Raw genomic sequence first — 23179 nt, forward strand, 5'->3', positions numbered from 1 at the left:
TATGAGATGCTTCTCCATACAAGCACACAAAAGCATAACTGATGATGCTCTTTCAGGAGCATCGCCTCTGTTCCGGCACTTGGCAGTACGTTGTGCTTATGTAGACAGTGCATGCATATTATATCCATTCACACCTTGTAATTGCGTTCAGAGTGACACTGAGAGCTGAATCATAAATCAAACGCTGAAAAAAAAAATGCTTTTTTAAAAGGTGTCATGGCTGTTACATTTATAAACAGCTCGTTTTGACAACACTGAAGCGCATTATTCCCCGCACACAAAATAGGCACAGAAATAGATGCCTGGAGCCGGCTTTAGCCGAGGCACGAGATATGTATCATGCTGTATGTACATATGTATATGCGTGTGCGTATATATATTATATTATATTAAGTATAAATTAACGATTGGAAGATACGATTGAAAAACCCTGTGTTACTTCTTTTTTATTGCTGTTGCACTCAGCCATAGGAGGAGATAAGAACTGATCTATATACAGAAATTAGCTCATTTTCATCACGCCTCCCAGGAAGAAGGTGTTTCACACCTGGAATCCCTGTGACGTCGTAGAGCTGCATGACTCTGCTCCCAGAAGCATTTCTATCCCTAATCACCACGGGCTGCAATCGGCCGTAACATACCGCCATCCTGCTAGTCCATCAGTCCATTCAATCAGTCACCGAGACGGCTAGTTAGCAACAATCCATTGTCCAAAATGTTACTGATTTCTAATTTAGGAAGCGATTCTTGAAAACTATTTTATTAAAAGAGTGTTTTATTTTCTCTTTTCTGCTTTGCATTGTGAACTAGTTGTTTTGAACACCTGACAACTCACAGCCACACCAAACCTACTGTTGCACAAAAACTGCTATCAACGTTTAAATAGGCAATCATCTCTGCTAATATGACACCAAAGCAATTATCCTATTTTTGACTCCTCTTCAGTTTGAAATGCTTTTTATATTGACTGCTGTGTGTTTTCTGCTGCACTGTTATTTAAGATTCTTAGATGACCGTTTTCATTTTTTTTCCCCCTTTCTTTTAGATTGAAAAGTTTACGATTCCTCAAATGATTTGTGTTTATTCTCATAGCAATGTTTCACATAACCAAGTGTAATATCTGTAAGAAAAGAAGCAGGTTGATTTTTCCCATAGGAAGACAGAACATGAAGACGCGTGTTCAGTTTCACAGTATGTTTTTAAGGACTGCATCTCTCTCTTCTTCTTCACAGGAGGCTTGTGGGCTCATCCTGTATTACAGCAAATAACATTAAGGCTATAAAAGCCTTAATGTTGTTTAAGGCATTTACAGCCTTAAATAACTGGCCCGGGGCAGCGGTGGCTACAAACATAACTCACCACCGCCAGGGTGTGACTGTGTGCGTGAATGGGTGAACGACTGTGTAAAGCGCTTTGGGGTCGTCAGACTTGATAAAGCGCTATAAAAGCCATTTACCATAAAATCTTACAACATAAAAAGATTTGCCGTAAATGCGAGAAAAGATATACATCCTTTAAAAAAAAAATCAACCACTCTGGGTCCAGGTAAGGTCTCATTTGAGTTCAGTTCTGGATTGCTGCTGTCCACTTGTTGGGAAGCTCTGAATGAGAATCAGGAATCAAATCCAATCTGGAATCTTTTCCCAGTTCAGTTGCCTGATTTTGTACAAAGTCATTAAATTAACAGTGTTTAGAGTGCACTGAACTGTGCTGATCTACATCACGACAATAATCTGCAGCTACTGTAAACACAAAGGAAAGCCTACCTGATGCAGATCATACAGCAATACAAGGGAGTTGACTATAACTGGGTAATTGAAAACAACAGGCAATTGGGTTTTCACTGATAGGTGGGAGAACTGGATGTAAGAATCATCATAACACATAAAGACCCGATTAAAACGACATTGCATTCAGTACTCTTTAGAGGTGTTGCCCTATATGTTCGATAATGCTGATTACTGTCAGATAAACAACCCAATTTGGAGAAAAAAAAGTCCTTCTGAGAGGAGAGAAAGCAGTGCACACGTACCTTTCACTTCTACTGGGACTTTGGCTGTGTAACACAGATTATCCTCCCTGTTTACCATTGTAATATTGATTATGGGCCCCATGTGCCAAGAGCCCCACTGAGAGGATCATTGTTTTTAATCCTTTGACCTAGCTACCTCTCCTCAACACACCTTGGATTAGTTCTTCCCCTGGCTGTCTGGCACTTGAGAAAGTAGAGTAAACAATTAGGGGATTAAGTGGCTTGGCCTAAATATTGCTCTTCCCCTACTGAGAACCCCCATTCTGGTCCACAATGGACTGGTCTGGGCTCACACCCAAGTGTGTTTTGTTTTTTTTGTTGTTCGATGGTTGAAATCGCTGGCTGAAAAAGCTCATGGCGGCTAAGATAGGCACTACATTCTTTACTCTCCAAGCCATTTTTTTTTCTCCTTTTGCCTCTGCACCCAAATTTTCATGGGACAGCTACATTCAATTTCTCACTGATTAAATCTCTGCAGCAACAGATCTCTTGACACATTTCACAACACAATTTGGATCACATGAGCACGCCACATTTGTTGAGAGACCCAGTTTCACCACGGTTCATGTCAAAAAGGTGGTGGTGATGAAAAAAAAAAAAACGAGGGCACTAAACAAGTAAAACCGTTTGGTTACACCTAGAAGGTAACCAAACGCTTATTATAGGAATTTCATTCAAACAATGAAAGTTTGTGTTTTTTATATCACATAGATTAACAACAGAGTGGTATATTCCAGTTTAAATTAAATTAGATAATTAAGGCTTACAGCTGATTCCAAATTTCCATTTTTCAAAAATTAAAACAAAAAATGATTTTTTTTATAGAGAAATATCAGCTTATTGAAAAGCAGACGTACTTTACAGTACATCTAGTCAAGGCTCCTTTTGTATGAATAACTGCTTCAGTGCAGCGTGCTGTGGAAGAAATTAAGCCCCAGTTGCTTTTATAGCCACCTTGACAACCCTCCATAGATTCTCTGTGAGGTTGAGGTCAGCTCAGTTTGCAGACTGGAGGGTGTCGGTAACCGTCTGCTGGACCACTGTCAAGTCAGCAGACTTTACCATGATCGTCTGGCACATAATATAACATTTAGTGGTTAAAAATCCAGTTTAATGGTTGCATATAAAGTTGTAATTTTCTGAGAGCATTCACTTTGAGTTGTTATTAGGTACAAAGCTTTAATTGACAAAATTAAAATTAGCTTGAAACACATCACTGCACAGAGAATCGATATACCACATAGGATTTAATTTTTTTTAATTAAGTAACTGAAATCGATTCAAATTTATTGAGAGACAACTGTATAGAACGAAAATTGTTGAAATTCCTAGTTTTGAAGCAGGTTATGAATTGTTAGATATTACATGAAGTTGAAGGTGTTGAAAGCAGTTGTGGGAAAATAACAAATGATTCACAGGCATTGTGAGTTTTACAAATGTGGGATACATAGATATGGACAACAGGCTTCCTCGTTCTTTTTTACCGTGTCGATACCTGTTAAGAGCCTCAGTACTGATGTGTACTTGTTTAGATTAAAGGGGATAAAGCAGTTTCTGTTTCGAGTCATTTCCTACAAAAGAAGTTTTTCAATGTGCGACTGCTTCTCCAGAGTAAAAGGACTGGGCAGGGCTTAGAGGTGTCGCCAGGGGGCGGTAGCCTTTTCAGAATGTGACAAAAAAAATTATTATTCGGTACTTGACTTGCTGATTAAGGATCAGAACCAATTAATGGGAAATTGTCCGATTCTGATCTCAGAATCTCTGAACAATTGGCGTACTTCTAATAGAGCCTCTGGATTGTAAAACTGTTGTCTTGACAGTGATAGCTTCCTACTCAGTGACTAACTACAGGTAATAATGCTCATCATCATCACTTCTACAGTCACAATCGTGGCTTTGATGCAGTGCTCAAAGATCCACTCATCTGTAGGAAAAAAGGCTTACACAAGACCAGACAAACACAATAGCATTAATGTTGGATCCTCATTTAGATAGCAGGCTATCTGTGTGTGCGATCAGGCTGAGTGACAATAAGATATGCTGAAGCTGCGGGTGTCACGCCTCAGAGCCCGAAGGTAAGCACTCGACACAAACAGTCGGCAACAAAGAAAAAAAAAAAACAGATAGACAGAAAGACAGCCTGCTTGCTGAAAAGCTGGGGAGAAAAAAAAACCTGACAGATAAAGTCACCCCAACATGTGTATTGACTGACAGGATGAGGATTGTCTGTGAGGCCGTCATTTAGGCTGCTGTAGGACAAAATGTGTGAAGATGGTGATGCAACAAAGATAGCGAAATACCCATGAATATGGGCTGAAACACACACACCGAGGCGTCGGGTGTTGACGAATCTCACCTCGTAGCGGCGACTTCATGGCGGCTTCGACCATCCCCACAAGCAGCTGAAGGCTCTTGGGGTCCTGGGCCAGGCCGGAGGCAAAGGCGGCCAGCGCGTCCGCATGGCGACCAAGGTACTGAAGGGCAACACCCTGTCGGAAGTATGCCTGCAAAAACAAACCAAAGGGGGAAGCGGGAAGAGTTATCGGGAATCCAGTCATTTACCACAGCAAGGGGCTTTATTCAGACACATTACCAGACACACTCATTTCACGCCATTTGCATTTCTTCCACATGAGCAGTTTCCCAAACATGGCACTTCTTTGCTTTGTACTCCCATTATAGAATGATCAGTGGGCTTTTTTGTACTTGTTAATTGGATTATAAGTTTTACATAAATGAACATGTTACACTCTGGATGGTTGCCTTCTCAGGAGCCACGGTAGTTGGATTTTTTTTTTTTTTCCTCCATTTGCTGCAGGAGTAATCTACACAAGTAGAGAGCTGGGATGTCTTTTTTATATGTGTTTTTAAAAAAAAGGAAAGAAAATGAAAATTAGTATGGGATGAATACAGTTCCTTAAAAAAGCATTTACTGACCTTCAATTCTTTTCATACTATGCACATACTATTTAAGTTACAACCACCAACTTCAATGTGTTTTATTTGGATATGTGTCAGACCAATGCGAGCTGCACAGTGGAAGGAAGATGATATATGTTTGTTTTTTCTTTTTCTTTTTCAAATAAAGCCTTAAGACTGTGGTAAATGATTCAACATTTTAAAGAACCACCTTTAGCAGGATTTCCAGCTCCGGTCTGATATTTTGCCAGTTCTCGTTAGTAAACTCGCTCTGGCCCAATCAGATTGAGCAGAGAGCAGCCGTGATTGATCATTTTAACTCTTGCCACAGATGTTCTGCTTCATTTAAATCTGGACTTTGACCAGGTCATTCCAATGCCGGAAAGCAGGTTGATGTAAATTGTCTCACATAAGCACTGCCAGTACATTTAGGCTTCTTGTCCAGAACCTATGCCCCAAGTCTCAAGTCTTTTGCAGCCTCTAACAGGCTTTCTTCCAGGAACTCCGTGTATTTAGGCCCGCCCATCAGCTCTGACTATCTTTATTGTTGCTGCTGAAGAACGGTATCCCCACAGCATGTTGCAGCCACCACCACGGCGTATTCAGGGGAATTACCGTGTTATTTTCCACCACATGAGGTTTAGAATGTGAGCCAAAGAATTCATGTGTTGTCTCATTTGAAGAGACCTTCTCTCATATCCTTGCTGTGTTCCCTACGTGGCTTGTGGCAAACTACAAAATGCACTTCCTAACAGATTTGTTATGTGCCAGTCTTCAGGAAAGGCCAGATTTATGGCCATTATGGCCATCCACTTTGACGTGATCTAGTTGTAAAAGTTGAGGAACTGGCAGCAGACGGAGAATGGTCCTTCAAAAAGGCAAAAATTAAACAGATTTGTCGTTCAAACTTTTATTTAGAGAGCTGAGAAACACACAAACTGTCAAAAACTGCATGCAGCCTGTGACAGATTATTTCCTGCCATAGGAGAATAAAGAGTTTTGGAACATTTTGCAGAATGAAACCTAAAACAGATGCCGTCTCCGAGATCTAAAGCCCCATCAATAAGTTTGATTTTTTTTTTTTTTCACATCAGTTTGGACTCACAAGAGAAAAACTAAATTAGCTTTCATGCAGACGTGTGACTTAAAATATTTTTATAATTGAGGCCTGATCACAAAATAATCCAAGTTAAATTGTTAAATTTGACTCTGGTACAGTTTAACGCCAGCTATAAAGACTTAAAGAACTAGAAACAACTCAGTATCCTTGATCCAAACCACAAAATCCTCTGAGGAAAAGGCAAACTGTCTCTTGGAAAAGTCACATCTTGGGCTTTTATCTCAAATGTACTCGGTTACATTTGCAAAGCCTGGAAAAAAAAAAGAAGGAATGTATCGGGAAGCTGTCAACCTTTTGCTGTTGTCATATGTGTGTTTATGCAAGCGGAGCTACAGTCCCGGCTGCCACTTGACCATATCCTGAGTGAGTAGGCAGTCATTCCACTCACAGCCTCAAAAAGTGACACGAAGGCTAATTTCCCATTAGCATCTAAGAGGCCTTTTCATTAGTCTTCCCGAGCCTCTCGACTAGAACCACTAGGAAGTGAGAAAGGAGGGGGGGATTAAACAAAATGAGACATGACATTGAATTTATAGAGACCAGTAATTAATTTTGCTTCCGTCTGAGCTCCACGCTGACTACAAATCACTCTGCAGACCTTCTGCCCACCTCCTCTCACTTGCAACGCAACTTCACTAAAAATGACGAGGACAGAGATTAAATTCAAAGCATTGACCTTTGTTCTAACATTGTTATCATATGACGGGGACCACAGGCCCGGGTACCTGCTCGATATTAATTGCATTTTGAAACGGTGGAGTTTGGGCATGATACGTCGGTGAGAACTGAGTGGTCCCACAAAACATTTGCCCAAGGGAAAAATAAGACATTTAAAAGCACTTCTCCCTTTGATTAGATTTACCTTATAATATATGACTGCCTTCCTGTCATTCCCTTAACAGCCCCGACTGGAGCAACCAGGGAAAGTAGATGATAAAAAAGATGGATCAAACAAGGCTTACTTCCATCAAAAAATAGAGTAATCTTCATTCTTTTCATTGCAACCTATTATGTCCTCTGGATTTTGCAAAGTACGAAAATAAATAAAGTAAAATCAAGCCAGGATAAATATAATATAGAGATACATGATCAGAAAGGACAGAATTAATGTCCCTGAGAGCCTTAAAGGGATTTTTTTCATTAATCTCCCACTTCCTTTAAATCACATCATGTGGCTAAAGAATAATAGGCACAGTATACCCTTAGCCTGTGCATAATCCAATAAGTCAATTTGATATAGAGGATTCATCTGAAAAATTTACATCACAGTACCTTCATGCTAATCAGATTCACAGATACTGCAGAGATGGGCTAAAGTGAAACACAAATTTAAGTTCAAGCCTCGAAAGGACAGTTCCAAATTTGTTAGCCGAGGTTCTGTCAAAACATTAACAGGAGTCAATATCTTACCCGCAGCATATAACTCTCATAGCGCCTTCATGCAATGTAAATCCAGATTAGACCAGAAGGCAACAGCACCAACAAGTTTGCTGCTTCTGGCTATGGGGCCTTACAAGTGAAGTGACAGCAAGATTTTACCCGTACCGTTTCTTTATTTCACGCTTAATAGGATCTGGACTAAAAACACAGCCGCGTCCGTTCAGAGCTGCTGCCTGACTGATTACTGCCACGTCTGGCTCTTGGCCGTACACAGAGGAAAACTGAGCGAAGGAGATTAGTAAAGAGGAGGCAAAAAAGAGCGAGCACAGCACAGATTAATTTTGCTTTGTCAACATACAGCATCAGAGAGGAAAAAAAAAAACTATAACTAGTATAAATGACTGCTTCATCTTTCAGCCACAAACAGGAATCTCTGCTTGGAAGTTCTCACACAACACAAGCATGCCCTCTTAAAATGTGACACCTCCGTTTTAGTATCTTCTGCTACGCGGCATCCACAAACCAACGCTTCTGATGATCCATTTTGCCCAAAATTCAATTTGGACTAAAACGGTCCTGCATCGCTGCTTTTTGTATTTAACGCAGCAAGGTGCTGATGCCACAGAAGAGTGGGTCCAGCAGGAAGACTTGTTATTCTAACCCGTAGGTATATTCACAGAGGACTAATGTGCATGTCCATTTGCACATGCGTGTTAATGTGCGTGCGTGTGTGTGTGTGTGTGTGTGTGTGTGTGTGTGTGTGTGTGTGTGTGTGTGCGTGTGTGTGTGTGTGTGTGTGTGTGTGGAAGAGGCTACAAAATACTTAAGAATGAAAGAGGATAAAAGCTTTTCTTCTGCCTCAAACATTTTAATATTTCATGAATGCTTGTTTGATGTAGTTTTAAATATTCATGTTTCTATGCTTTGGAGGAAGAGGGGAAATGATGCAAAAAAAATTCCCTAATATACTGTGATACACACTGCAGGGGACTAACACTCACTCATATACACACACACACACACACACACATACACACACACAAAGACCTCGCACACTTCTGCGTGTGCTCTGCTTCGCACTAACAAGACACTTACAATGAGGCATGGACAAATTTCTTCCAGTGACAGCTCTGCTCACAATGAGACTCACAGTCGGAGCAGCTGAACAGAAAGTTGACAAGATTAAGATTGGGAGTTTGGCACAACACCAGCTGTTTCAGGCTCTTTCTTTGTATTAGCAGATTAATGTCTCAGCATATGTCCTTGCCCCCTTCTTGGGCTCCTCCTCAGCACACCGTAACCCCAGGGGCGTCGTCGGCCCCAGGGACCGTGTCTGTGTTTGCACTTGTCTGTCCCTGTTTGAGACGTGGACCTAACAGGCTTAAATAAGGAAGTCAATATCTCGACTCGCAGCGCTTTTACATTTGATGGCTGTGAAAACAATGAGCAACAGGAGTTTGCTCATCGGTCAGATGAGGCAGGTCACATTGAGCTATTTGGCCACTATAATCCATACATAATATGTATGGAGGATTACATACTTAGAAACAAAGACAACTGTCAGGTACAGCGGTGGTAGCATCATGGTTGGGGCAGTTTAACTGTTCTGGTGTCGTGCATAAAGACGGCCAAAAAAAAATGAAAAACTGAGGACAACCTCAGAATTTCTGAAAGTAACTTTAAATCAGCCGCCCAGATGGTTGGAAGTTATTGGACACAATTGTGTGTCGACATAACAGTAGATATGTTTGTATTCATAAAATTCCTTGATCCGATTTAAATGATTGAAAAAGAAAAAAAAAAAGATGATTGACACATTGTTTATATGGGCACCAAATCAAGCACAGGGCTTTATTCAGAATACAAGCACTGTGACATACACTGTTCTCAAATCTTCCTAAAAACCACAAAAGAAGAAATTGTGCTATTTCTTATGTGGTTTTCTGTGCTGAAAAACAAACGGAAGTGTGGTATTTCTTTTTTTAAACTTTATTGAACAATAATTTGTGGACGTGTGTGCCTTATGAGTCTTCTGAGCATCCAGAATGGAGCCGCACCAGGTTCTAAAAACAATTGAGTCGTTACTGCACTTCCTGATAAAGCTGCAGGCTCAGGAGCACATGTTGGTCTTCCTGAGTTACAGGATGAGAGACATAGTTAGGGCAGTTTGTCCCAGTCCTACTGACATGATCGTAATGGACTCTATGCAGATTAACTATCAGCAAAAGCCACCCGTTTCATTGGGAATACAATTTAATTCAGATTGAGCTTAATCCTATCACAATATTCTGATTTCCGTATTTACAGGATGCAGTTTTATTTTGATCAGCCCTTTATTCCGGTTACTTATATAGGTGTAAAACATAGCTAATGACCTCAAACTCAAATCAACACTGGTTTAGGAATGGATAAAGCAGGCTTTTGAACCTCTGCCTGTTAAAATAAATAGACTTTTGCTTAAAGTCAGGTCCATGTCAGAAAACCAACCAATATAAATGGAACCCTACCATTTCTGATTAAAAGACAATTCAATTATCCAACCAGAATCATGCCAGTAGCTTATTGTTAGCAACAGAAATCACACTAATTGCTCAAGGAAATTTGTCAAAATATAAACATAAACAAAAGAAACATGCTTTAAAAGCCCAAATTTACAATAACATTCATAGTGGTGATAAGCATATTTAAAATTCAGACCATAACTGCACCTCAATTGCAACCTGTAGAAATTGAATTAGATATTAGCTATCGGACATATTTTGATTACTCAGTCGTTTCACATCTGCAGCAGAAAACCTTTTCCTGATGTTCCTGCTGATGATGAGTGCCATTAAAACTATGCTTCAGAGATAAAAACACGCTCACATCTACTTCTTCAGCCTGTTTCCCCTTGATCTCTGGTTTTCTCCCCAACCACTATATAAATATCGGTTATCAAAGACAATGGAGACAAAAATAAAAGCCTATAAATTCAGGCCTGTAAAAGCTCAACATAGATTCTCGAAAAGTTCCTCTTAAAAAAAAAAAGAAAAAAGGAAAGAAAGAAAAGAAAAGCCACACGCCTTGCACACAATAAAGGCGGCCTTTCACCGCAGTGATACCTCCAGCTGTTCCCCTGTAGCCCACAGCTTCATGTATCTTGCTGTGCCCTGATCGGTGATCAGCAATAATAAAGATACACTTGAATGTGGAAATCAATACGAGCCTCGTAACCTCGCCTACGCTGCACCACACCCTTCGCTGCTGTGGTGTGTTCAGGATAAGCCTGCTGCAGAAGGTTGCTGATCGCCAACAGGGCAAGTGGTTGCTCAAACACTCATTCATAGAAGAGCCCCCACTGCCAACCCAAAAGGAGCCTATATCAGTGGATCAAATAGGGACAGCAGGCTGCAAATACACTGCACACACACAAAAATACAACTGAGGATGGATACGTCGATGTCTCCCACAGAAAACCACCCATCTGTCTCCAACTAACAATTATTACTTGAAATCAGTTCTGGACTCAGGCCGGGATGCTGGGATTATTTTAAAACTAACAGCACCATGGGATAGATTGTTGCAGTTTGCCCTCTGTTTCCTCGCTCTTTAACTGCTGTTCCTCTTCCAAAGGCATGAATCATAGCCCAAAAGTGAGTCTTTGTTTCTCAGAACCACCTTAATCGTTCATGGCACAGATAAACCTTCCTCAGAGGTTGTGGTCCACATTGACACAATTTGTCTGGCTGCAAATCTGCCACATGAGCTCCCTGTTCCACCACATCCAAAAGGCGCTCTACTCGACTAAGACATAGTCACTGTTTAGGCCTACGGAGTAGAGTGAACTTTTTTTTATGTCCGACAAACCAGTTTGAGATGATTTGAACTTTGTGACATTCCTGTTGGGGATCAGCCATCAGACACTGTATTTACAAAGGGGCATAGTGGTCAGCAAAATACTACATGTGACATTGCACCTACAGCAGTAGCCTAAACTGTTGAGACAAGGCAGACTGGATCCATGATTTCATGTTATTCACACCAAACCCTGTCCCTAACATTTGAATGTTGTGGCTGAAATGGGTCTGTCTAGTGGTCATTTAAGCTACTGTTGCCTCTATATCATCTCAATCCAATTTGCCGATTGACCTTTGACATCAGAGAGCCACTTCTGTGCACAGAACCATCACTATCTGAATATTTTCTCTTTTCAGATCGTTTTCTGTACAGGAAACCCCTGTAGATCAGCAGTCTGTGAAAAAAAAAAAAAAAAACAAGAACCAAATCGGGTTGAAAGTCTCCTAATTCCTCCTTCTTCCCCGTTCTGATGCTCGGTTTGAACTGCAATAAGTCGTCTCCGCCACATCTAGAGGCCTACATGCATTGGCTAAGTTGACACGTGGTATCCAGTCATTGCCCAGTTGCATCTGAAAGACTAGGCATTGAGTGTATTTTCAATTATCCTTTCACGGTCACAACATTGATTCACAGGTTTTACCACTGTAGCTTAATTTAGTATCTAAATATAGCTATTGATCATGGTAAATTAGCTGGAATATCCGGTGCCAAAAGTATAATGGAAGGAAAACAGTTTTGGACAAAAGACTGAAACCTACGTTCAATGCCAAATTTCAGGACCCCTTGCAGGTATAGATCTGTATCCCATTGAATTAAACAAGTCTAAGGACTATCCTGGGGCATTACAATTGTTTCCTTGGGTCAAACACAGACCTTTGGCCCCTGAGGTCACATAGAGAGAAGCCTTATACAGCTGCCTGTCTATTACCACCTTCCCAATCTAATAAGACCCAACCCTAAACCAGCAAACACCACTGACCCCGCATCGATCAAGTCAGTCTATCTGAACGCATGTGTTGTGTCTCTTAGAAAAAAACAGTGACAGACTAATTTTTCCTCCCCCTGAGTGAGCCTTTACCTTATTAATACAGCAAGTCGATGACAAATGTTCCTCTTTCAAAGCATTTTGTTCCAGAGCAAAATGCTGACTGTACTAGCTTCTGCAGAAAGGACTCAACTAGCCTTATTTTTTGTTAGTGCTTTAACTCCAACCAAAGGTGATTGTTAAATACTCGTGCAAGTCAAACTGGGGGGGCCTAACAATCTGCATTCAGGTGGAGGCAGTAAAATATTTATGATCCATTGATGTATCTCTCCTAATGGGCGTCGTAGACTCCGTTGACTGCCGTTCCATCCAAAGCCCTTAATGAGGCCATTACATTAGATGACTTTAATGAGAGCAAATTAATTATTCTTTGTGGAGCTGGCAATTGAAGGGTAAATGTTTCATTATTTAGTGAGTGGCAGCAATGAAATCCAGGTAAACTCCAGGTGGCCTGGAAGAGATTTCAGAGGGAGAGTCTCTCAAGACTGCGAGGAATCGATTAGCCGGCTCACATCAAACTGGCAGGCAGCGCAGGACTTTAGATTGGAAAAGGTCATAGTCGGGTATGTGGAATCAATGCTGACCACTCTGTATTCACTGTGTCTCACATTATCTGACTGGGGGATGGTTTAATGTTTACTAAAAACAATTACAAAAAGACAAAGAGAACCTTCAACAAAAGAAGAAGAAAAAAAAAAAGGTCAGGACTCGCAGTGCAAGATCTATTGTGACAGTAAAAGTGAAGCGCAAGGGGAAAAGAAAATATTGTTCATTCATCAGTAGCAGATGAAACAGCACAATGGTGGCACGCCGTGGCTTCACGCAGCGACGTGCTGTCAAAATGTGCTGTTTGGCAGGATAAATTCAATTTTCTTTCTGCATCATGCATGTCCACCATAAGAGACCATTTTCACAAAGGAAAAAGACCAATGGAAAGTGATAAACTGGCGAATAAACTCGCAATATGCCTGCAGCTCTTTCCCAGCACGTTAATCCCAATGTTGGAAAAAGTAATGTCACACGACCGCCGTGATTTATAGCTCGATTTGTCACATGGATGCAGCTTGCATACTTGCCTTCCTATTAACATCTTAAGAGCCTTTAGATGAGTGGCTGAGAGGGTCAGGGTGCTAAACAGATTTCCATGCCCTTCTCGACTAGATCCTTGGCTTCGCTCTGCACACGGTCCCCACAGCCACAAGGGCTGGCTCTCAATTAAAGTAGGCATTAATTACTTAAAGGAGCTTTAATCAATCAAGGCCAGATGGTGAACCTGAACAAGAGAGCAACCTCCAGGCTGCCGGAGTGCCTTCCAAACCGACCAGGCTGAAAGGTGGCCACAAATGATTTTAATATAAAACACCCTCAAGATTTACATAGGGCTTTCTTTTTTCCATCAAAGGAAGCCATCAAGTAAAAGGCCACAGTATTCAGTGGATATTTAAAAATAATAACTGTTTCAATCTTCTTTGTTTAATCAATGTGGAAATCTAATGACTTACACTTTTGCCCATTCTTCTTCGTAAAACATCTGAAGCTGAGTCTGAATGGATGTAAAACATCCGTGAACAACAGTTATCAAGTCTGCCACAAATTTTCTATTGGATTTATATCAACACTTTGACTGGACCATTCTATCAAACACATGTATTGCTTTGGTCTAAACTATTCTATAAAGCTCTGGCTGAATGTTTGGCATTTTAAAGCCGGACTTAAGAAAAGAAATTTGTATTTATTTAATTGAACTGCTCATTGGATGTTTTTTTTTTTTTTATCATAATTGATACAATAATGTTAGATGGTCATTAAATAAACACAATCAAAATGAGACATTTAAAAAAAACTACAATGTTTTCTCCAGCGATTTCGCATTTTGAGGTTTCTTTTAATATTCCCATCAAAAATGATAGATTTTGCTTTGTAGGGCTAATGTCGTCCTTCTAGAACAGTCAACAACATGGCGCCCGTGGGCACCAGGTCGCCCCCAAGGACCACATGTGGTGCCCTCAAGCTTGTTCGAAAAAAAGCACAACCATCCAGTGAGCTGCATCTAAAATGTTATTTTATTCTGTTGATCTTCTTTTGTGATCACACTTGCGTTTAAAATTACAATATCTTAAAAACAGCATAGAAATGTATTTATTTTATATAAAGTTAAGATGAGCTCTGACTCTTCTAGTTCAAAGGTCAGTACTGATAGCCTTTCGTATGTAGCCTGGCCAGCCAGACTAACTTTTGCCTCTCTTCCATACGGCTGAAGTTAGTCTAGAAATGCTCCCACAGAGGGCTTTTCTGGGGCGGGTTAACAGGCGCAAAGTAACCCAATCAGAGAAACTACAGACGTGACGTAAAAAAGGCACACTCAGACTTCCTCTGTCAACATTTCACAATAAAATTCAACATGGCGAGACGTGGTCAAGCGGAGACTTCGGTGAATGATTTTAAAACAGAAGAAAGCTCACTAGCAAACGAACGCTCCGTAACGGCAGCCATCTTCTTTGTTTTGGCTGAGGGATTCTCGGGGCTGCACGTCACTCAACATATAAAGCCCGTCCACGCCTGTGATTGGTCGGTATCAGGAAAGAGGGCTCTATGAGAGCAGCTCCAGAGTCAGTTCACTGTATAGCAAAGCAAAAGTGAAACTAACTACTTCATATGACCCAGTACCAATGAAGTAGCTCTCAGTTTCAAAAAGGCTGGTGACCTCGGTTATAGAAGGTGAACCATAGCCCCAGTTTCACTTTTTTTATAACATCTCACAGATTGCCTTGTATCTACTTTTATTTATCTTTCCATTAACTCTAACCAGCATCCCTGTCCCTGAATTCTTTTTTATCATTCACACGCCATAATGCTGCCAACACCATGTGCAGTAAACAATTTCTGTCACATGTATTGTTTACATGCAGGTCTAACTGTTCTGCTTTGGTCTCATCTAGCCAGAGCTCCAGCTTACATTTGTGTACCGTTTCCACAACATAGCTTGTGGCAAACTGCAGTTTCTTTTTTTTTAAGAAAAATGACTATCTTCCTCAAAAAGGCCAGAGTCATAGAATAAACTACTAATATGTGTCCTAAGTGTTGACCGTTTCTGCCTCTTGTTAATCTTTGCAGCCCCTTCGATGGGACCATGGGCCTTTTAACTGCTACCATAACAAATACTGTCCTTGTATGGTCAGATAAGGTGTCTGGAGATATCTTGGTAGATTTCAGATGCTAAACTTTACATGAAGCCTTCAGAGAAAAGCTACATTTGTATTGTGACTAGAGTACACATATAAATGGTAAATGGACTGAATTTAAATATCACTTTTCCAGTCATACTGACCACTCAAAGCGCTTTACACTAGAGCCACATTCACCCAATCGCACACACATTCATACGTAGATCGGTAGGCAACTTGGGGTTAAGTGCCTTGCCCAGGTACTTAACATCAACATTTGACACAGGTAAGCTGAAATCAAACCCACAACCTTCCGATTGCAAGACGACTACTCTTAGAGCTTGTTCACCTAATAGGTAGCTTCTGAAGGCTATGGGTTGCACTGGATCTTATCCAGGGGTGTCAGAGTGATTGGTCAATAATATGAATGCAAGCTGCGAGTGAACACAATGAATATGTAGCTGTTACGTGACAACACGCAAAGTTCCAGTGGTAAGTCTATGTTTACAAGGCACTGTTTTAGTTAGCTTTACAGGAATACAGGAAGGGACTATATGGACCAGGTTCTGCACTCTTGGCCCTCAAATGCCTTTGACAGTGGACTCAAGGATGGCTAAAAAATGTCCCTCCATTGGTAAACACTGGCCAAGAAACAAGTTCTCAATGTGAGAACAATCACTAGGACAGTGGCGACTGACTCGGTCTTCGCAAATCTTCAAAGCATCGTAGTCATGTGCTCGCTTTGCGGCAAGAGACGTGCATTTTACATGAAACTGCCATATTCACAAAACCTTTAGTCTGGAAAGAAAAGAAAGATCTTTGGATCAGATTTCTTCGGGGCTGCTTTATTGTTTATCTGTCACTGAAGATGCCAAAGAGTCAACCAAGTCGTTACCCCCTCTGAGGGTGACGCACAGTAGGCAGGGCGCTTCGCCAGAGTCAGCACTTCATTAGAGCGCTCTGGTCCGAGTGGAAAGTTGCCTCTTCAAACAAGAGTCAGCAGCAGGCTGCCCGACAGCGTGGCTTCTCCAGAGCGGCCCTGCAACACTTCAAATGAGTCGCAGTCAGCCATCGAGGTCTAATGAAAGCATAGCATGGGCTCCGCCTGCTTTTGATACCACTATATTCAAGCCAGAGTAAAAGGCAGGCTCAATCATTGATAAGGCACCGAGAGGTTTGGAAGAAAGCGGGGTAAGGAAAGACTATGGTAATGTGGTCCAGAGGGGAAGACAAAAACATCAAGTAGGTGGACAGAAGGCAGCGGGAGAGCACGAAGGGGAGACAAAGGTTAGCATTTGAAGGAGCCACGGAGAGGCCTCTTGTTATTCCTTCCTCGTCAACTGTACACGTCTTCCTCCATCCGAGCTATCAGAGCTCTTTATTCTGAATGACCTATTTCTCCTTCCCTTCTTCCAGAGCAGCATCTGTATACCGGCGCTGTTGTGGCTGCAGCTCCCGCAGCTCCGCCATCATGCCTGTGCACACAGAGATCTCCCCAGTGATTTTCAGATAAATGCACTTTAATTCACAACACATGCAGCTGAGGTTTATATATAGACTAGCTAATTCCCCCTTGGCCGCAATGCAATATGAACTCCATGCTGTACCAATTTAAGTGTGTGATGAGTCCCACGCGGACAGGCTCCACTACTTATCATATATATGACAAACCTGGGCCAGAGAAAAAACACCAGAAGTTGACAAAAGTAGGATTATGAGAGGACCAGTTTAGCTGCATTAAGGATCGACAACAAGACAAGAGCTGCTTCCTGCGGAGACTTGAGGGTTAATCTTATATGTGGCTGAGCAAGAGATGCTCTGAAAAATTATTGGCACTAAAAAAAAGTGTGAGAATATTTTCTTTACAGTTTTGATCTGTTTGTAGCGTTTCAGGTACAAAAGGTTCCACAACACGCCAGTTCATACCGGCCAAGAGGATGTTTCATCAAACTGTCAAAGGAGCAAATAGCCCACTTTAGAAACCAACGGTAAAGCCAAACATATCACCGCACCACTGCTCTGTTTAATCCTTTAAAGTATTCAACCTGCGTAAAATCCTCAGGGTCTCTGTTTGGTCATGATTGTTTGCACAACCAAGGGATTTCACTTTGGTTACGGCGCTCACAACGCGCAGACACTTGGTGTCCATACGTTGTGTACTGTGTTATAAATACTGTATTCTTTTGTTCTTTGTGTAGAGAGAAGAAAAAGGGGTGATTGTGAAAGTGCATTATAGTTATTTCGCTTCACAGCAGCGTAGCTGACTACTCAAGCTGTAAGATGTCCACTGCGTTCATCAGATCGACAGCCTTGGGGAAGAAACTGTTTCTGCGACGGCTGGTTTTTGTAAATAGCGTTCTGTAGCGCCAACCTGAAGGTAAAAGTCGAAACAGTTTGCATCCAGGATGGGTTGGGTTGGGTCTGCAGGGATGTTGGCAGCCTTTTTCCTGACCCTAAACCCATACAAGTGTTGGATGGAGGGAAGGTCAGCCCTGATGATCAAACAGGGTTTATGTGTGAGGACCATCTCAGGTCCAGAGAAAGGGAGGTGCCTAGGAAATGGAAGAAATCCACTCATCAGAAACCTTTTAAAGAGTGCCGTGTTATAGTGAAGGCCTGAATTTCTCTGGAAAACACACAGAGAGACTGCTGCTTCTGCCGACCACTCCCTGGTAACAACCCTGAAGAAATCTGTGACAAATCTAAGATTTGTGGATCTTTAGTCGCTTCACAGCGGGCATGCTGCACACTAAGAAAGAGAATGAAAGCGAGTCCCCCACATTGCTGCTAATGCACATTTTATCAACAAGTGCTCTTTCTCTCAGACTGAAATAATGACAGCAGAGACTAATTGGAGTAGCACTAAAGAAAGGGAGGACTCCGCTGCTGATAACACCGCACTGCCCTATAACACATCCACATGGTCTTTGTGTTTGCTCATTAAACGGCGAGTTCTCCAGGCGTTCATTGGGCATCACCGTGCATCATTAATTGGGGCCAACAGCTTATAACGATCTCTGCATTTTTTCCTGGCTCTGATGTCTGTCTCCATGGATACTCGATGGCGTGTCCAGTGATAAGATCCGCCGAGCAAGTCGCCTTACACGCTGCACCTGCGTAGAGTTGATATATATATATACGGGGAAAGCGCGTATCTAAAACTCCCCCGGCAAATGGTCTCAACAGAAGAGTAATCTACCGCCCAAAAGCACACACATAAAACACAGTCAGACAAACACAGTAAGCCAAAATGAAAACACTTGCTCGGAGCTATGAGTCATACTGTGGATGCCAACAATCAATGGGGCTCGCCGCACCCAGCTGGCTGTAGCAGCGGAATGTATTAATTTTCTCATTTGGAAACAAATATAAACTGCAAATAGATTAATGGTGTTTGATCAACTTGGCGGAGCAATGCCAATTAGTATGCATGGATGGGGAGAGGCAGGATGTTTCATTTTATGTGCTGTTCTAAAAGCCTATGGCAGCTACTATAAATGGTTAGGTTAAAATGAAATGGCATGACTACCCGCCTCACTTCTTTCTTTTTTTTTTTTCTTTTTTTTCCACAGGCTTAGCTCCAAAGACAGAGGAGAGGAGGGGGGTTTAGAAAGGGGTGACAGTGGGGGGGGAAAATGGCACAAACTAAGGCCACAGTTTGCTTGGGACCATGGAAGAGGGTGAAAGCTGCCCTCCTTTTCATACAACACTGAGTTTAGGCAATTACTGGTGACAGCAATTTGCACCACGACAGGGAAAAGATTGATCCGGACAAGCACGACTCTGTTTGCTTTTGTTAAAAGTAATTAATCACTGCGGCCACAGAGGACTGCTGCTGCCTTGAGTGCTACAACAATTCCACCGAGTGAGTCAGCATGACCGTGTGCGTATGCACGCGTGTCCCGGCATACATTTCTGGACACAGGTCAGGAAAAGTCAGAGATGAAGAATGGGGCAGGGTGGTGGAGAAAACTTAAGAAACAAAAAAAAAAAAAAAAAACAGGCAGATGGAGGAGAGAAGAGGGAGGAAAGAGATGAACATTAATGTGGCGCCCATTCATCCTTATGCACGCACTAGTGAGAACCCAGTAATGCAATCCATCATAAGAGCCCTACATACACTTACCGAGCCCAGAAAGCAGAATAGTAGCTTAGGGAGGTAAAAACAGAAAATACAGAGGGGCCACTATCTTCACTGTTATCTAGCTCTAGCTTTAAGACAAAAATTACACAGTTTTATCTATCTACAGTTGAAACCAGATATTAACATACACTAAAACAAGTATTTATCACGCAGACTTTTCTGTCTTTGATCACTTAGGATTACTAAGGTTATTTCTATTTGCTGAATGGGAAAAAGATAATTTTTCTGACAACATTTATCATTTTTCCTGCATTTCCTTTAAATAATTGGGAAAAGGCCCAAATGTTGACATGATGGCACAACATCAGCACATCAAAACATCAGCTGGGAGGATAAAGCTGGGGCACAAATGGTCCTTTCAAAAGAACAGTGACCCAAGGCGTACCACCAAAGTGTTTTGGACTGTCCGTCACAAAGTCCTGATCTCCGTCCCACAGAAAGGGCAGAGCTAAAAAGGTGTGTGTGAGCAAGGTGACCCATAAACCAAACACCATTACACCAGTTTTGTCAGTAGAAATGGGCCAGAATTCCAGCAAGCTTCTTGCAGTAGCTTGCTGGAAACACGTTGAAAACATTTGACCTAAGTCATACAGTTTCAAAAGAAATTTGACAAAAATACAAAATAAATATTATGTAAACTTCTCAATTTAAATCCATCCATCCATTTTCTAACCCGCTTAATCCCTCATGGGGTCACAGGGGGGTTGCTGGTGCCTATCTCCAGCTGTCAATGGGCAAGAGGCGGGGTACACCCTGGACAGGTCGCCAGTCTGTCGCAGGGCAACATAGAGACAGACGAGACAAACAACAATTCACACACACACTCACATCTAAGGACAATTTAGAGAAGCCAATTAACCTAACAGTCATGTTTTTGGACTGTGGGAGGAAGCTGGAGTACCCGGAGAGAACCCACGCATGCACAGGGAGAACATGCAGACTCCATGCAGAAAGACCCAGGGTTGGATTTGAACCCAGAACCTTCTTGCTGCAAGGCAACAGCGCTACCTACGGCCCCATTGTGCAGCCCAATTAAAAAAAAAAAAAACATTTTTGTTTAAAAAAATTAAACAAAAATGTTTTTACTTCTCAATTTGAGGTAAGTAAAAACATTTTTTCTACTTACTTCTTTAAGAGGTATTTCTGGATAGCCAGGCAATTAACAAGTAAAATTAACTTTGGTATTCCTATCCGACCCTAATCAATAATAGTTTAGTCTGATTTATTGTTAGTAAGAATAAAAAGGTCATGTGTCTCTTTATACAGTGTACATAAACGTCTGGTTTCCACTCTAACTATAAACCAACCAAAATCTAAAAGTATTTAGATTCCATTAACTCCAATTTTCTTTACATTTTGTTCACAACTTACATTTTTGACCCATTTGTATCCATAAACTTTAATCATAAACTTCTCATTTTGCAGATATACAGAACAAAGCTTTTGTTTAAGACGTGAACCTGAATTCATTTAAACTCGTGCTATGCTAAACGTGACGATGTGGCGGGTTTTAATTGGTCATAATTTCAAGAAGCAAGGCATTCACTTGGTTCTATTAAACACCACATAAATGTAGTGCAGAGCGTACAGGATTAGCTTTGCATACTCTCACATGTCACGAAGGAATGATACCCTTAAAAAACAGCTCTTGAACCTTTCCACATTTCGCTGTGTGGCAACCACAAAACTTTATTTTAGGAGTTTTACGTGATGGTAGGATTTTATTTGAGGTATAAGAGTGAAGGCAGATGAACTAAATGAACGCAAGTATTTACTCTGGTAAGCAAAGACCAAAATCAAACTTTTTGTTTGTGTGACAGACAACAGACAATATACTAATAAAATACATTGTTTGTGGTTATAAACTCACAGAATATGGTAAAGTTCAAGGGTTATGGATACATTTCCATGGCACTGTATAGTCTCTCTTATAGCAATAAATGTAAGTCCAAAGATAAATTACATGTTTTTTTTATGCCTGCAGAGATCTTGGTCCTACACGATTACGGTCACAGATAAGAAGGTTATATTGCGCCAGCTGTCTGATCAAACAAGCTAGCATGGTTTAACTGTGTAGATTATTGAAGCACATTGCAAAAACAACAGCAAATAGAAAAGAGGCCAAAGTCAAAGTCCTGTAATTCCCTATAGATGGCATGCACTGCCCTAAAGCTGTCAGCGCTGTGAACCGCTGTCCCACCTCCCCGCCCTCCACACTGCAGTGATAACACCAGCAGGAGCCCAGAGCCACAAAGGCACAACTCTGATCAATAGCAGAGCGCATGCACAACACTCACAGAGGGGACCAGAGAGCTCGCTGTATCTCGGGGGTCTTAAGGGAATGGGTGTCACCGGGCGACAGGAAAATTGGATGTGAAAACGCGAGGGGAGCCGAGAAGAAAAGATGAAGGGGTGGGGCAGGAGAATACCAGGGGGTGTTCTCTACAGTCATATTTCTATCCAGACGAGAGAGAGGTTGAGTTAGAAGGGCAGCAGCAGCGGCGGCAGCGGCGGAGGCGAATGGCCATGCGCAGAGAAAGCGCTCATTGAAGTGTTTGGCTGTGTAGCCGCGGGCTTTGGACTCTAATAGAAATAGAAGCCAGGGACCCTTCAGTATCAGTGCCATGGCTGAGCTGAATACCAAATCCCTCTCTCGTGCTAATGATCACCCCGAGCAAAGAGCGGGAGTGCAACGCTCGTTTGCAAATGAACATCAGGAAACCTGCTATTTCAAATTAGCACATTGTCCGCCGCGCCCGCTGATGCACGCTCGCAGCCTCGCCGCGCGAAAGCTGGAGGACATAAGTTGGCCAGTAATGACACAAACTCTGCATTTCCACACAATAACAGTTTGCTTAAGCAGCATTTGTAGGGGGGGAACATTTAAAACGGGTGTGATGTGATAGGAAAAAAAACAGAAAGAAAAAGCCCAGTAACCTCCCACCCCGTTAGTCCATATGGCTGAGGTGGGTGAATTACCTATCAGGTTAGCCCCGGAGCGATGACCTCGGCTGATGTAGCCACTGCTGCCATCATCATTTACAGAGCCGGTGGCCCCCTGTGAGAAACCCTGGACTATAACTTACTCTGGAGAGCACCCTCTGGACCTCCAACTATAATCCAGGTCCCCATTTTACAATTTAACATCAAAGGGCTCTGTGTGAATTTTATTTAACAGTAATATTCATTTAAGAGCAAGATATTTAATGGTTGGCTTCATTTCACATGTTTAGCAGCCCCTAACCTGATTTTATGTTTCTGTAAAATATGTTTCTGCACTCTATCCTTGGGAAAAAATTTCTTTTTTTTTTTTTTGCCACAGCACATATTTCTAAACTGTTTTCTAACACCCATTCCCTTGAATCATTTATCAAGTTGTGGCATTAAGATAACATCCTGCTCTTACTCATATCCCGGTGCTCCTCTATGAATAAACTTCGTAATATCAGCCGGTGATGGCTCATTATGTTGAACTATCATGCTAGGCTTCTTTTAAAGTGTTTTTTTCTCTGGGGTAAAAATAAAAAAATAAAAAGTG

General features: G+C 41.7%; 1 protein-coding gene across 3 annotated transcripts in view; it reads right to left on the reverse strand.

Annotated features, from left to right (window-relative positions):
* LOC105939218 (tetratricopeptide repeat protein 28) overlaps positions 1–23179 on the reverse strand; it is a 306671-nt gene that overhangs the window by 113683 nt on the left and 169809 nt on the right. For all 3 annotated transcript variants that reach the window (XM_021307932.2, XM_021307931.2, XM_036144490.1), the window contains one exon: positions 4389–4536. In XM_021307932.2, coding sequence (XP_021163607.2) covers positions 4389–4536 — 148 coding nt within the window. The remainder of the gene's footprint in view (positions 1–4388; positions 4537–23179) is intronic.

The sequence above is a fragment of the Fundulus heteroclitus genome, chromosome 12, assembly GCF_011125445.2.
Source record: "Fundulus heteroclitus isolate FHET01 chromosome 12, MU-UCD_Fhet_4.1, whole genome shotgun sequence".
In the NCBI taxonomy this organism is placed as follows: Eukaryota; Metazoa; Chordata; class Actinopteri; order Cyprinodontiformes; family Fundulidae; genus Fundulus; species Fundulus heteroclitus.